Source organism: Talpa occidentalis, unplaced genomic scaffold (genome assembly GCF_014898055.3).
Source record: "Talpa occidentalis isolate TD23 unplaced genomic scaffold, MPIMG_talOcc4v2.1 talOcc4.4, whole genome shotgun sequence".
Lineage (NCBI taxonomy): Eukaryota > Metazoa > Chordata > Mammalia > Eulipotyphla > Talpidae > Talpa > Talpa occidentalis.
In genome coordinates this window covers 40,819,596-40,836,610 of record NW_023604295.1, presented here as the reverse complement: position 1 = coordinate 40,836,610, position 17,015 = coordinate 40,819,596, and the positions used below count along the sequence as shown (strand labels likewise).

The 17,015-nt window shown below is 33.3% G+C and overlaps 1 protein-coding gene across 22 annotated transcripts in view; it reads right to left on the bottom strand.

The window, feature by feature from the left end:
• The window catches only part of DLG1 (discs large MAGUK scaffold protein 1), a 193,173-nt gene that overhangs the window by 25,416 nt on the left and 150,742 nt on the right, over positions 1-17,015 (bottom strand). For all 22 annotated transcript variants that reach the window (XM_037525322.2, XM_054700463.1, XM_037525320.2 and 19 more), the window contains 3 exons: positions 7,213-7,327; positions 4,857-5,033; positions 2,248-2,314 (listed from right to left, as the gene is read on the bottom strand). In XM_037525322.2, the coding sequence (XP_037381219.1) occupies positions 2,248-2,314; positions 4,857-5,033; positions 7,213-7,327 (359 nt within the window). The remainder of the gene's footprint in view (positions 1-2,247; positions 2,315-4,856; positions 5,034-7,212; positions 7,328-17,015) is intronic.

Here is a 17,015-nt window from a genome sequence, read left to right as displayed (position 1 = left end):
TATTTTAAAAATAGTCAAGTAGCATTATTTGAGTAAGAATATTTGCTTAACCCAAATTTTAGAAAAGAGAAATAGAAGAAAACATAAGTTTCAATAGAGAGAAAATGGTAATCTAGCTTAGGGAAGGACTAAATCTTTTCATTCATGTCAATCATTGGCTTTGAACTTAATTTTTATGATCTGATGAAACTGTTACATTTTTAATGAAAGGTTATCTATCTCTCTTACTGCATATATAGTGGTCAGAGTCAGTTTCACAGCAAACAACCAAAAGAAACATGAAGTTTAAAATGTTTTGATTTTTGATATCTTTGCAGTTAGCCAAAATGAGATATCATGAAGATATCATAAATAGGATAGAGAAATGCTTGTTAGTTAAGAAATGTATTAATCATATTACATTTAAAATCTTCTAGATGAAGAATTTATTAAAAGTGAAAATAGCACAAGCAAACCAGACAAAAATGTGTAGGGAAAAACAAAAAGCTAAAGAAATAAACTACCTCTAGTTTCTCTATATTTTCAATAAAAAATACAGTTTAATTACTTATTGTTATTAATGCTACATTGCAAGAGAGACAGTGAAATAAAACTGAAAATATCACAAATTTATAATATAAAGTAGCTAAATATATAACTTTCATAGGTAGTATTTCAAAATTGTTAAGTGAATACTAAAATGTTAATGAGAAACTGAAATGTTGTAAGTCTGTAGTGGAAATAAAGTTCACAGCAACCATGTTAAGGAGAGGAAAAGAACCTAGTATGGGAAATAGTATTACAGAAAGAAATGCAGTTCTGTATCAATGGCAAGCGTATTTTTACCCCACTCAGTATCATGCATACTTTTGGTGCTGTGTTAGAACACAGTGACTGTGTATAAAGTTGGTTACAATCAACAAACAAGACTAAGATTTAAATATGTCGTTAATTTAGTTAACTTCTTACAGTATGAAAGAAAAGTTACAGCATGCAACCTCTTTTTTCAACACATTGACAGTGCATTTTATGAAATTATTTTCAAAGACATATAACAAACAAACACAAAAAAATACTGTATGTATTTCAAATCCTGAGCATTTTCTTGGGATTTTTCCCTTCAATAAAAGTTTCTACTTTGAGACTGATACACTGCCTACTGCATTAAGAAGGCAGGTAAAAGTTTCTACTTTAAATGATTCTTCAGGTTATACTATGTAATTTTTGCATTTTCTGAAATCTCTAAGTTAATTTTAAAGAAATTTAGCATTTCTAGAATAACTGAATGCATTTTACAATTTACTCAGATTTAATTTCTTTGCTGAGCATCATATTTCTTATTCCTTGATTTTTAAAGCTTTTACGTCTGAGTGCTTAGTAATACCAGATTTGTACAGAGAAAGGTTAATTTATTTGTTAACTTTCCACTTTCATTTGAAATAGAATCAAAATATGTATAAAACTGGTGCTTTAGATTAAAAAAAAAAAAACCAAGCATAAAAGTGCTATAAGTACCATTTTAGCACAACATGTTTTCAGCATTTCCTTCATGCTTAATGATGGAATAGTCCATTGCAGTAATTATACACACAGTATGGGATGAAGGCTGAAATATCCTTTTCATCTATTAACATCCAAAATTTTTAGATTCACGTAGAACTTAAGACTAAATAAAATAAATATGTCTAAAATATGCATGAAAGGATTTTGATATATTTCTTGGCAACCTACAAACTCTTCCTGTTGACTGTCACTTTATTCCCACAAAATAAAAATTCACATTAATTCAAACATTTGAAATATGGATTCTACTAATAAATTATATTAGAGTAAAAGGGAAAAAGGAAATTTCCATGAATTCACTTGTAAAACCCTATAAACTTATATTATAATCTAGTTAATAATTTGGGGGGCCCTACTTTCTCATATTTATTAAATTAGTTATCAAGATTAATCTGATGACCCAAGTTTCTAATTGGATATCTGAATGAAGGCTGAATTATTTTCATTTATAAAATAGCCTTGACCAGAGATATGTTGTTAAGAATATATAAATGTTTTGATAATTTGGAAAGGCCTATGTAAAGGATGCTTTAATAATAAATTGCTTACTTTAGTATCTACTATTGTAGAGCATCATGACAAGGACTGTTTCTAATTCTTAAGGCAAAAATCCATTACATTTTAATAACATAGCTCAACAAGTTATGAAAGGACCTATTATTCTCAATTTTTAATTTCTAAAATTAAGAGATTTCATATACTCACCCCTTTATCTCTTGTTTTAGAGTTGAATTTCACTGTTTTTAATCGAGCTCGTTCTTTCTTCTCAACCCTGTCAAAATATAGAATATGCTTTTTAAGTATTAATACCAAACATACCTAACAGTCGAAACAATAAAAGTACCAGTTTTATTAAAACTGATTTCCAAGTTTTCTAAAACCATCAGAAGGTTTTAGAATATGTTTATACTCCTAAATTTATTCAAATTTCAGAAATAGGAAATACAGGGCTCATTTTACTATGGAAAAACTTGTGAAGTATCAAAATACCATACATACTATATGCATACTGTCATAAGTCCTCAATTTCAAAATTACGTTGAAATTATTATGAGGCACCAATTCTGAGTTTAGCAATTTTCCAAGTTTTCTAATTTGTTTTGTCATTTTAAGTATTAGCTTAGCATGGAACACATACACTAAACATTAAGCTAAAGAGAGAAAGTCAATGGAGCAAAATGTAACAACAACTGGTGAAAGTAGGTAAAGGATATGTGGGAGTTCCTTGTACTATTTTTGCATTTTTCTTGTACTTTTCTGCAGTTCTCATATTTTAAAAAGTAAACAGGTGGGGAATAAAAACATTAAGCTTAATTCCAATGATATAGATGTGCAAATACATAAAGTAACCAATTATAGTATTTTTGGAGGGATTTACAAAACCATGTAACTTTACTTAACTCTGTGAAGGTAAAATGGGTGCCTGGGAACAGTGTTAAGGGAACCTATATAGATTTTAGATTTTTTGAATGCTGAATTGTGTTAAAGTGTTACCTAAACAAACAAACAACAAGAAGTTTCATGTAAACACTAACACCAACATGAATCTGGCACCACTTCATGTAAATTAAGATTTTATAAATTCTCAATTTCACCATAATAATTTATGTTAGCATACAGATGAAAACCCTAGCAAAATGGCCTATGAACAAATTTTTTTCTTTATTATATAACAATATAGTTTTACGAAGGGTACAGCAGAACCTTGGAAATTATGGATTTTAAACATGTCTTTTACTATTTTAAAACAATAATGAAGGTGCATGACATGAGTAATTAACTTCTAATTTTGCCTATGCACTTATTGAGAGCACTGCAAAACTAATATTTAGCGAGTAAACATGTACAACTTAAAATGGCTTTGCCTTTTAACCATTATCTTGTTCAGTAAACAACTGAGTGACTTAAATTGTATTTATGTGTAAACACATTCTGAAACGAAGTTAAGACTTGTTGGAATTACAGTCCCTTGCGCTATTATTCTAAGAAAAGAGGTCAAAGGAAGAGATATTTCTATTTAAGAAAACACAGTTCTGAATACAACGCAAGAATGAAATGGCATAATTAGGTATGGTTTCATACTGTATCTTATGGGAGAAAAATCATGTTCTATACTGGTATTCACGAATCTGGGGATTTGTAAAGATCTCTTACATCATTTCCGGTGATGCAGAATTTTTATACACAATGAAATAAATCTCTTTCCACCAAAGACAACTGTAGTTCTCACTTGTTGCAGGCACACATAAAATCTTTCAAGACATGAGGCTTTAAGGGATAAGACAATTTTAGGAACTCTGACCTTGATATTTAAGATGTGGCATTTCTACTGACTCCATAAGAACCAGAGCAAGCATTTTTTAATTTAAAGCAGATTATTTACTATTGCAGGAAAAATGTTGTGCTGGGGGCTGTATGGTTAAAAGAGGAGTTGTCACCAAATATATTATGTAGCCAGGTAACTGGATCTTACCTAATATATGACAGTCATGAATCCCCAAACCACAATCACAAATCTTGGTATTAGTTTAATTTTCCCATTCTTTAAGTTCTGCAAACGGGTGTATACCACACAAGCAAACACACACACACACAACTCTATACATACACATATATACACGGTGGGGGGGAGGTGTCTATGAATACGTACATGGTTTGGCATATTTATCAACAATAGTGACTCGACAAAGCCTAAATCCAATATATAAATTTATATATAAATACACAGACCTTATAGGGGGTTCTCTAAACCAAGATTAATCTTTTGAAAGATAATCTGCACTTAATACTTTTGCTACTACATGGTATGTACCAATAAATCACTAAAATAATTGGTTAAAAGCAAAGAGGAAAGACCAGTGAACACACATTCATTCTAAATTAAGCAAGAAAAAAATAATGAAAGCAGTCAGGATTTTCCTAAAAATTTTGCTTTTGTTTACTTCATTTTCATTTTTAAGTATAAAGAACAATGCAATCAAAACTCCAGAAGGCTAAGGTTTCATCATTATTACATAGAAAAACTACAGACGATTTTGATTTTCTCCCTACTGGTATAAAGCATGGCATGTTGATTTGCAATTTATTTTGTTTTTCAATTTGTAGGAGTCTTAGAGAAATTTTTTTTGGGGGGGGTTCATATTTTCTAGTTATGTTACTAGTTACAAAAATAAGCTGAATAAAATTAAATGGTTGTGACATACAATGTGGAAATCAAAGTATAAAATTACCTCCTTAAATAAAAGAAATTTATAGGAACAGTAATTATGTTGCTCAAATTTCAAATGGTAAGACTGTACCAGATTTATATTTACCTGCGTTTACTAGGAATCACCCCAACTTCATCACTCTCACCATCTGGTGTGACCTGCCTGGCTTGCCACCATTCGTCATCAGAAGCATTAATAACATGTAGGATGTCTCCAAATTTGAAGTTCAATCCCTGACTTGGAAGGCCACTGTCTTTAGTCTTGTCATAATCAAAGAGGGCTCTATTTTAATAGGGGGGGGGGGAAAGTGCAAAATTACTTGTTAGAATATTAATTAAACATAGGATTCTGAGAAAGCTTGGATAGGTAAATATAAATAAACAAATAACATGTCATGGTAGGCAATATAATACAAGCTCAATTTTGTACTACATACAAGAAAATGAGGCAATCAAAAAAAAAAGCAAAATTAATTTGTTATGGTAATAGTTTATTTCCCTCAATATAGTATGAGAAAATTAAAAAAAGTTATTTAATTTAGAAGGCCAATTAAAACAAAGACCAATCTGAGAGCTGTACTAAATTAATACAAGCATATATAAAGAGACACTCTTACCCAAAGCTTTTATGTTATAACACAATGTGACTTCAATAAAAGAGGGAAAAAAGAGATATTCTTCTCATTATATTGATTTGACACACTTGGGAAAACAAATTCCTTGACAGATTTGATTCATTAGTTGTCGGCTGTAAGACTAGATACCATTAGCTCATTAATTATTCCTTCCATGCTGTTCACCAAAACTATTGATAACAGGGTTTTTAACATGAGTAACAATGATGACAACAAACTATGGATAACTTTAATAGTTACCAACTTTTATGGGGAAATATTTATTTTTTTAGAAAGATTTATTTATTTATGCATACAAGAGCTGGGGTACAGGCCAGAGGTGTGGGGGATGTGGGGAGGTGAGAGGATTCACCAGAGACAGAGTCAAGAACAGAACAGGCAGACTGACCAAAGTACACTGCTGAGGGGAGCAGCAGGCAAGTCAGGAGAGGTCTGCTGTGCCATGTGGGTTGCTCCCTGGCCGGCCGGGGGATCGAACTCATGCTGCAGTGGCTGCAGACAGCTTCACAGGTTGCGTCTTAACCCCTTGCACCACCAGAGAGGCCCGGAAATATTAATTTAATATAGTAATTCCAAAATGTTAAGACTATTTTAAAATTGGATAAAAAGAAAATATTGCATCCTAATACCCAATTTTTGTACAATATTTAAATAAATTAAATTTTATTGATAGTATCCAAAGCAACTCTCTTGAAAATATAAGAAAGGTCTATGGCCATACCACCCTGAACACCTCCGATCTTGTTTGATCTCAGAAGCTAAGCAGCGTTGGGGCTAGTTAGTACTTGGATGGGAGAATATAAGAAAGGGGAAAATGGCATGTAATTTTATTTGTTTTTGTTTTTGTGCTATCTTTGCCTGGTTTTGGTATCAGACTGGTTTCATGAAAGGAGTTAGGAAGCATTCCCTCGTTTTTGATTTTTTTGAAGAGTTTGAGAAGGGCTGGTTTTAGATTTTCTTTGAATGTATGGAGAATTCACCAGCGACACCATCTGGTCCTGGACTCTTATTTATTTATGATTATTGTTTTAATTTCTTTACTTGTTATAGGTCTGTTCAGGTTTTCTGTTTCTTCATGATTCAATCTTAGGAGATTGTATGATATAAGGAATCCAGGTTGTCCAATTTGTTGGAATATACAGATGTTCACAATACTTTCTTATGAAAGTATAATTAATAATAGTAAAATTAATAGTATAATTAAGTATATAAAATACAAATGGATATCTATATTAAGTCTTATTTGGTAAATAAGGACTAAATAACAATTTACATACCAACTGGTATTTATTTAATCTATTATTTCATGCTGTTAGATTAATCTTATGTTACAGAAAAATAACATGTTTGTCTTTGCCCAAGTGTTTATTTAGTAGCACTATTCACATTTTAAATTATTATTTATATATGTTCTCTTTACTCTTATGGAAAGTGCTAAGGTAATTAAAATGCTGTTTAAATGGAGAATATTTTATTATAAGAGGATACAGGTATATATAAGTGTTGGATGATATGATAGATCAACAATAAATTTCATCAGTAATAGATAAACTGAAAAAAATTTCTGATAAACAGTTGTTTTGTCTTTATCACGCAATTATCATTCGAGGAGCTATATAACACAGACTATTATTATACAAAATGTTAGTGAAATCTTAATAATATTTAAAGGTTAGTATCATTAAAGATATAGTATCAGGAAATCAAGCATAAAAAAACATTTCCTTGGTTTGCAATATATTTTTCTACTGCACAATGAAGTTAGTGAAACACCTGAAACAATCTGCATGCATATATAAGTATTGGCATAGAAGGAAAAAAATTTACCTGACATAGAGAGATCGCTTCTGGCTAGTTCGAAGAGAACCTGATCCTGAACTAATGCTACTGTTCATCATCTGTTCCCGTAAATCATGTATTTTGGCTTCGAAACGACTGTATTCTGATTGAAGAAAAAGAGAAATTTGATTTTTATTTCTAAAAAAATAAATTAGTTGAAGATAAAAGTATTACATATGAAAGTTGTCTTACAATTGATTAAATGAAGCTAGAGCCCTCAGAGAAAAATCTATAAAAGATATGGCCAATTTGCAAATTAAATTAATAATCTTCTAAGGGTACCATAAATTAAAATTGGCTGAACTCAAAGTTTCTCATGTTATTTTTTCATAATTATAAAATATTGCCCAAGGCCTCCCCAGTGGCACAGCAGTTGAGCACTGGGTTGCGAAGCTGCCAGCAGCCTCTGCAGCGCCAGTTCAATCCCTGGCCACCAGGCGAGAGTCCCACATGGTACGCAGACCTCTCCTGCCACCTGCTGAACCAAGAAGCAAAACTTTCCCCTGCAGGCCTCCCCGGTGGCGCAGTGGTTGAGCGCTGGGCTGCGAAGCTGCCCGCAGCCTCTGCAGCACTGGTTCAATCCCTGGCCTCCAGTGAGGGTCCCACATGGTACGCAGACCTCTCCTGCCGCCCGCTGTTCCCCTCAGCAGTGTACTTTGTCAGTCTGCCTGCTCTGCTTTCCACTCTGGCTCTGGTGAATTTTCTCACCCTCCTGCACTTCTGACTATTATAAATACAGTGCTTTATTATTATAAATTTATTATTATTATAAATTTATTATTATAAATACAGTGCTTGTATAAATAAATAAATCTTTATAAAATATTGCCCATGTGCAGAAGTTAGTACTCTCTTTCTCTTTTGTTCCCCCCTTTACCTCCATCACTTATATTCCTTTGTCCTTTACCTTCCCACCTCCTTAACCTCAGAGCCCTCAGGATGCTAACTGGTGTCCACTGGCTTTTGAAAGCACTTTTACTTTATTGAATTGTCTACTATGTAAATGCCTAGTATTTGTTTTTATTGTTCTTTGCTGCACGTAATTCTCTCAAAGTCCCTCCATTTTGTTGAAAATAGCTGCATTCCATCTTTCCTTTGGCAATATAGCACTCCATGATGTGGCTTTACCATTTTTTTTTTAATTATTTATTTATTTACTTATTTGTTTGTTTATTATTTTATACAAGCACTGAGTACAGTCAGAAGTGAGGGAGGGTGAGAGAATTCACCAGAGCCATGGTGTGGCTTTACCGCTTCTTTTTCTTTTTATTTATTTATTTATTGTTTTATTGTTTTATTGTTTTATGCAAGCACTGAGTACAGTCAGAAGTGCGGGAGGGTGAGAGAATTCACCAGAGCCAGAGCGGGGAGCAGAGCAGGCAGAAGGACTGAAGTACACTGCTGAGGGGAGCAGCGGGCAGCATGTGGGACCCTCCTCCAGTGGCCGGGGAGCAGCCAGGGATCGAACCGGCGCTGTAGAGGCTGCGGGCAGCTTCGCAACCCAGCGCTCAACCGCTGTGCCACCGGGGAGGCCCGCTTTACCACTTCTTGATGCAACTGTATGCTGATGGACAATTAGGCTGCTTCCATGAACTAGCTACTGTAAATAATGCTACTATGAATTTTATGGAAAATAGAGATATTTGTATTGATAGTTTCATATTTTGTGGATATATACAACTAAGAGTGAGACTGTTGGGTTATATGATGTTTAATTTTAATAATGTAACTCATTTTAAAATTTATAATTTTTTAAACTTTATAAATCTTACATGCTACTAAAATTCGTATCTCATTTAGTCAATAAAGACAACTTCCACACATCAAATAGCAGTATTAATGTTATATTACTAATTTAAGTGTACATTAGAAAATTAGAAATTAGGATTTATTCTATTTTATACTTTAAAAAAAAATCTATAATAGGTTAAACTAGGTACTTTGTTTACTGACTTTTTCCACATGAGGAAATCAGTTAATCTTGTGTTCGTAAATATAGAACATGTATAGGTTAATAAAATGGGAAAAATATGCCTTAAAAATCTGGCTAATAAAATTGAAGAAACAAAACCAACCTGAAATAAAAAACAATTTGATACTGTTATACAAAAATGATTTTGAAGATGAATTATTTAAACTATATATTTTAAAACATATTATTAAAAATAAGAGATGGGGTCTAAATCTAATAATAATAAAACCCTTAATGGGCCTCCCCGGTGGCGCAGCGGTTGAGCGCTGGGTTGCGAAGCTGCCCGCAGCCTCTGCAGCGCCGGTTCAATCCCCGGCTGCTCCCCGGCCACCAGAGGAGGGTCCCACATGGCGCGCAGACCTCTCCTGCCGCCCGCTGCTCCCCTCAGCAGTGTACTTCGGTCCTTCTGCCTGCTCTGCTCCCCACTCTGGCTCTGGTGAATTCTCTCACCCTCCCGTGCTTCTGACTGTACCCAGTGCTTGTATAAATAAATAAATAAATCTTAAAAAAAAAACAAAAACAAAAACAAAACAAACAAACAAAAAAAAATAATAAAACCCTTAAGTACTTCTTCAGAAACACTGTAATTACTACATGGTTATATACACGTATCTTTTCTCTATTTATAAAAAACTCTTTTACAGACAATTAGGTTAGATCACATCAGATTTTCTTAAAATACCAGTCTTTTAGCTAGAGCAAAAAGTTCTTTGTACGGTTATATAAAAAGCCTAAACATGATTGTTGTTGAGTATCTTATTTCACCATTGTTATCAAGCTTGTTTTATGGATACTAAGATGAATGGAAGCAATAATTTACCAAAAAATCAAAACATTTAAAAACTCACATCAACATAACAAAATATGCCTTTATAATTGTTTAATAATGTAGATAATTAAAAATATAAAGTATTAGTAAACTCATTAGAATGTATCTATCACAATTCAAATAATTACCAACTCCTGATAAATCTTTAATCTGTATGAACAGCTAACAGAAAATTGAGTCACAGATTAAATATAAAGTAAATCATGACCTTATATACTGATTCTTCTAATTAAAAATTTGACCACTAGGATTTTACCTCTTTTAAGCTTTTTTTTTTTAAATTTATTTATACAAGAACTGGGGTACAGGCCACAGGCACGGGAAGGTGAGAGAATTCACCAGAGACAGAGCGAGGTGCAGAACAGGCAGACAAGCCAAAAATACTGCTGAGGGGAGCAGTGGGCGAGACAGGAAAGGTCTGCAGTGCCATATGGGTTTCTCTCTGGCCGGCCAGGAATCAAACCCTTGCTGTAGAGGCTGCAGACAGCCTCACAGCGCTGCACTCAACCCACTGCGCCACTGGGGAGGCCCAGATTTTACCTCTTTTATATCTGCATGTTTTTGGTTTTTTTTTTTTGCATGTAAAGAATCTTTGTTCTCAAGACACCAGTAATAACAGAATTATAATAATGCATCATGACTTGTTTTATCCGATATTACATTCATAACAGTCTTAAATAACACCAACATGATGACCATTAAATGATTATGGGAGATATTTAACTGTTTTCCCTACTGCTTTCTATCCAGAGAGTATGGCCCATTAGGGATATACAGTTGGATAACTGTTTTAAAGTTACTTGACATGGTTTCTTCTGTGGCTTTTCATGCTGCCAACTGGATATACATTTAGGTTCAACTGTTCTTTTTTAACTTGAATTCTTAGAGGTTGTTTTTTTTAAAATAGTGTCATTGTTTTTACAGGTTGGCAAAATAGTTCCAAAGTCAAATCTATAAAATAAGAATATTAAAATAGAAGTTTAGCTTCCATTCCTCTTTCCTTCCCTATGCCATTCGGGTCACTACAAGTAAACGTTTAAAAGAAAGCTCTATTCATTCATTTTTAATAATATAAAGCAGGTACATAAGTACATGCAAAAAGATTTACATATACTTTGTATCATTTATACATGGCTATATAATCATGGATATGTATCCAGACATACATGTATTGCTCTTCCTTAACCAGTAACACACATTTCTCCAACTTACTTTTTTTACTTAATAGTAAGTATAGTAGTAGGCTTACAGTAGTAACAGTACTTCATAACAGCATTCTTTTTTTATAGCTATATAGTTCTTTTAACATTTACCTCTTTGTTACAACAAAATACTATATAGATTTTGCTTTATTAACAAATTTGAAAATTATTTTCTTTTAACTATTAAGATGAGTTAACTCTTGATGATTAAAGTTGTTTGATGTTAGTTCTATTTATATTATTTTATGCTATACACACACATACACACACACATATACACTCCAATCAAGTCTTCTATAAATATAAATAGCTAGTGGCAGATGATATTTTCCACCAAAGATATCTGCCATCCTACATGTTCTTATACTGTGTGACCTTGCCATTGTCCTCTCAAGATGTGGAATCTAATCCCTCTCTTCTTAGAATTTGGTCTGGTCTTAGGACTCATAATGTGGTGGAACTGTAAATGTGGTAGAAATAATCACATATGACTTTCAAGGTTAGATTATAAGGCAATGAACTTTTTGCCTGGTTCTTTGGAATGCTTGTTATTAGGAAAGTTAGTCTGAATATCCTTAAAGCAACATGCTTCAGAGGTCACCTGACAGTGTTATAAGCCCAAACTTCTAGTAGTACCATCAAGGCATAAGACAAAGGAATGAAGCCATTTTGGACACTCCAAAGCAGTTAATCTACCCGTTAAATATCTGCTAAAGTGAATTTAGTCTATGCTACAAGAACGTAAGAATCAGCCAAAATCCTGTCCAAATTCCTAGTCTACATAATCTTTAAAATGGTTGTCTAATCTGCTAAGCTTTGGTGTAGTTATGAATCAATAGTAACTGGAACATAGTCTCAATTGTTGACCTATTGTATTGTACTTGGACACACACATATACACACAAGCCTCCCTAAATTTATTTATATATATATAAAATTCCTAAACAAGAAATGATAAAAACATTTTATATAAAATAAATGCATTTGCATACAAAGTATAACTATATATTTAATAAATATATATTTAAGTAAAATTCATATAGTTCTAAAAATAAATAAATATAAAATTGGTAGGTCTGTCTTTTGTTTTAATAACTTTTTTTTTAAAGATTTATTTATTTATGCATATAAGAGCAGGGGTACAGGCCAGAGGTGTGGGGGTGAGAGGATTCACCAGAGGCATAGTGGAGAACAGAACAGGCGGATTGACTGAAATACACTGCGGAGGGGAGCAGCGGGTGAGTCAGGAGAGGTCTGCTGCACCATGTGGGTAGATGACTGGCCGGGGATCAAACTTGTACTGCAGTGGTTGTGCATAGCTTCATAGGTTGAGTCTTAACCCTTTGCGCCTCCAGGGAGGCCCCTTAACAATATTTGGCTTTGGCCCCCTACTATGAGTAATCTTCTCAGATCTGATTTGAAATATCTTTTTAGAGTCAGTAAAAAACTTTAAAACTCAGGGCCTCCCTGCTGGCACAAGGGGAGGCCTGTGTCGCCTGCTGTTCCCTTCAGCAGTGTATTTCAGTCAATCTGCCTGTCTGCTTCCTACTGTCTCTGGTGAATCCTTTCACCTCCCTGCACCTCTGGCCTACATCCCAGCTCTTAGATGCATAAATAAATAATATAAATCTAAAAAAAAAAAAAAAACCACTTTAAAACTGAAAGATTACTCAGTTTTTATATTATTTTCAAATTCTCTCTCCATTTTCTGATACCTGCTTTTACTCAAACTGCCAGAGCTTAGTCTTTTAATACACACTCTTTTAAAAACTATCTTAATTACTTGCTAACACCAATCTTTATATCAGTATCATTTTGGGTGTCTAAAGTTTGTTTTCTCTTCTCAGGAAAGGCTTATAAAAACAACAACATCCTAATTCTTTAATGATACCTTTAATTGCAGCTTTTACTTACGAAACCTTGTTTGACTTTCAATCAACTTCTTTGAATATCTATATAAACTAGACATACATTTATAACTATAATTATGTTTATGTAAATTGAAAACCATGAGTTCATACCCACTTCAATTCTAATCTTTTAAAGTTTATATTTAGTTTTCTCCCTTTTTATGTTTATAACCCTCTTCTCCAAAAGTGAAAATTATGGATAATATTATCCTTAACATATATACTCATTCAATCTGTTTCTCTGTATGTAACTAACCAGTTTTCTCTTTCTACTACCATTTACTTCTCTAACTGGGCTCTGACCAATTCCATGTGTAACCTTCTCACTTTGCTCAGAATCCAGTGTGGAATTCCAGAGCAACCCCAGTGTGGAAGTCCATTTCATGTTTAAGTCCTAATGGGTTGCCACAGCTGTATCTAATCTCCTTAGCCCTGCAATGTAGAGAATTACTTAATTCTGTGCTATCTAATGCCAATGGGACTAAACTACTCAGATTGTGAATGGGAAATAGTTCTTTATTTTTATGTAAATTAATTATTTATAATTGAGCCAGTATTTGGATACTCCCATCAGGTATTACCACTGTAGTGCAACCTCCCCCAAATCACCCATAGTCCATTGTGCTTCCTTTCTTCTCTGTTCTTACCCATCCTCCACCTACCTAATCTCATCGGCTTACTTTAAGGGAATAATGTGCTCCTTCTATTAAACTTAATTTCTGAAATAAGAATTTTCTTTGTTTCTAATAATTTTCTGAGTTCTTACTTGTGTTGTTCCTTCATATAATCCATAATTTTTCTTCAACTTGTTTTGAAATATGAGGTTATACTTCTCATTTGTTTCGTGGGCATATCTTTCTTGCGTAATTTCATAATGTATGCCATGAATCAGACTTCCTAATTGGGGCAGCTACTAAGAACTAGGGGTGGAGTTAAGCAGTCATGCTTCATATATAACTGAACACATTTGGGCTTGGATGATTCTGCTTCTATGACTCCAACTTGTAACCTAGTATCGCTTGTTAGTAGGACAGAGTAATTCACCATATATTGGGCAATTAATTTCTCTCTCTCTGTCCGTTTTACTTCCTCTAGCTGCCTTTGTGAATAAATAATCCTCCTTTCCCCTCATCTCTTCCGCATGTCTCATTTTGGGTCTTCTTCCACGTTCTTTGGCATACAGGCAAGGACTCACACCAGGTCACCCCAATTCCCATGGGGCTACCCTGGAACAGCTACTACTAGCTTTGTTATCTGTACACAGGGATATAGGTATGTATTACATAAAACTCTAGAACAAAGCTTAAATAAATAAATAGGCACCTAAATAAACAACTATAAACTGCGCTAAGGCTTAGTGCTATGAGAAATGAAGGCACCATAAAACAGCCATATAAATAATAGAGGTAAAGAATATTCTAAGAACAGAATGAGTAAAGAATTAGGAAAGTCACTGGTGCAATCAAGGATCTGAAAGAAGTGTCTGTATGGTATGAGCTTAAAGAGCAAAGGAAGGAGAGATGGACAAGCAGTGAAGTACATGTTTGGTGCTGTGATTCACTCTATACCGTTTGGAGTTTATTCAGAGTGAAACAGAAAATATTTTAAATTGGAAATGATACAATTTAATATTTGTATTTAAGAAGTTTGTTTTGGCTGATGAACACAGAACAGAATGGATTAGAGAAAATAAAGAAATAAGAAAGGAGACTTACTGGAGACTATTAAAATAGTTCAGGTAAGAGATAGTATAATACTCATTTTGGTTAAGGTATCAGCTGAGACAAAGAGGTTGAAAAAGGGAAGAGAGGTAGAATGCCTACCTTGACTTCTTGCTTAGCAAGAAACAAGACATCTTGCATGTCAATAGGGGTGCCATTTACTACAGTACAAGAAATTTTCTTTTACTTTTACAGCTGGAGAAATCAAATAGGGCAAATAAGTCTGGTATTCAGGAGATATTTGGAAAGAACATACATATATATGAGGAATCAACATAAGGGTCTAACTTTGAAACAAGAATAGTATTTCTACTAAATAGCAGCAATCTGATAATGAAAGTAGAATGCAAAATTCTAAGCACAAAAATAGCTCCTTCAAGACTAGAATGAAGTTTTCAAAATAACTAAGGAAAAGCATCAATCAGAAAGTTTCATATCCAAGGAAAAGGGGAGACCATACTGGACAACCATGCGCATGTAAGTGTATCATTAAATATAAAAAATTGGTAATAACTCATCTTGTTCTGGTTTATGTTTACCAAGCATTAGAGCAGTTCTTCCTCATATCAATCACTTTTCATTCCCTTTTAAATAACTTAATATTTTTACATGGGTTCCAGAATATTCTTTCTTGATAAACATTAACTAAAATATGTCTGAATTTTGCCCATTCTGAATCAATTTTCTTTGCATTATGCTGTGTCCTGTCAATATATTCACTTCTTTTTAATACAGGAGAGTTTTCATGAATGTATTGAATTATAATTTCAAACATTTATTTCCTCCTTTAAAGAATTTTGCTTTTTAAAGAAGTCTAATTATGAATATGTTACATATACATAGTTGTCTGTCTTTCATTGCTAATATTTTTCTTTAATCTTGTAAAATTGTTTTTGCTTCTGTTTATTTTTCCTGCTGTATCGTCTGTTTTCTCTTGATTTTCTGCAGTGTCTCTTTGCCTTTGTTTTCCAATTTAAGAAATTGGTTTGCTTTCCTTGGTTCTGCTAGTTAAAAATTAATCTCTTCTGGCGATTAAGCCATCTTTTCCTACAGTTCTTACATTTCTACTTTGTGTTCTTCTTTCAGAGAAGTAATTTAAAAATTGTTAAAATTTGCATCTGATTTATGTCAATGTTTTTATTTGTGTGTATATGTCTAACAATCTGTTGCTAAGCTTTGCCATTTGTTTCCACCTCTTCTTACTAATACCTTTGTATGAATGCTATGGTAGTTCCTTTTAAATTGCTTATTACTGAATGAGTTGGATTTTGCTGGAGAGGTCATTTGGCTGGATCAGAAAGCTTAGGGATATGGGGTATATGGAAGCACAGGTTAGTCTTATAGCTTTTACAACCAAAAGACTGACATATTATCTAATGAAACCAAGAGAGAATGCTTGAACCAGATATGGGTCCTCTACTTTTCTAAACCAAACTACATCAATGTTGGCTTCTGTTTCAGTTCCCATGAGACTTGCCATAAACAAAGGACAGTTCTTTTATACCTCAAAAATACCTTTAGGAAGTGTAATTTTCTGCTATATATTCTAAGTCTTACACCACTAAGCATTCTACATTTTTGTTTTTACTCTTTCCCTCTTTCCAGGTGGCTTCTGCTAGATTTCAGCTGTTTAAACACTGTTTATTTTGCTGTTCAGATGTTATATGTCTTCTTAATTTTGCTTATTGTGAGATGAAGCTGTGTGGGTCTAAGTGTATGTGTTTTGTTTTCATTGTTGTTTTGTACATTCTCTGGGGAGATCAGGGAACAGATACTGACTTACCTTTAATCATACTTAATAGTTTATATTCCTTATAAACATGTAAGTTAGAAGACAGCTATACTATTAAGCAACCAGTGATTATAACTTTGGTGCCATAGAGTATATGTAGAGTGTAAGGTTGTATTGGCCAGAAGATAAAAGTAAGTGTGGTCCCACTGGCAGCTTTGTTTCTCACAGAATGAGTAAATTGGCATTCTAATTTCATGTTAGCCCCTACTTATATGGTCAGTTTATTTGGAATTTACCCTTTATGTATATACCTTTGTTCAGTTTTGGAATATGAAAAGCTGAGGTTTATAAAACCGTACATATTTTGTGGTAGCAAGCAACGTCCAACTTACTATTCTGATCTGCTAAAAGGTCTATTAGGTTTT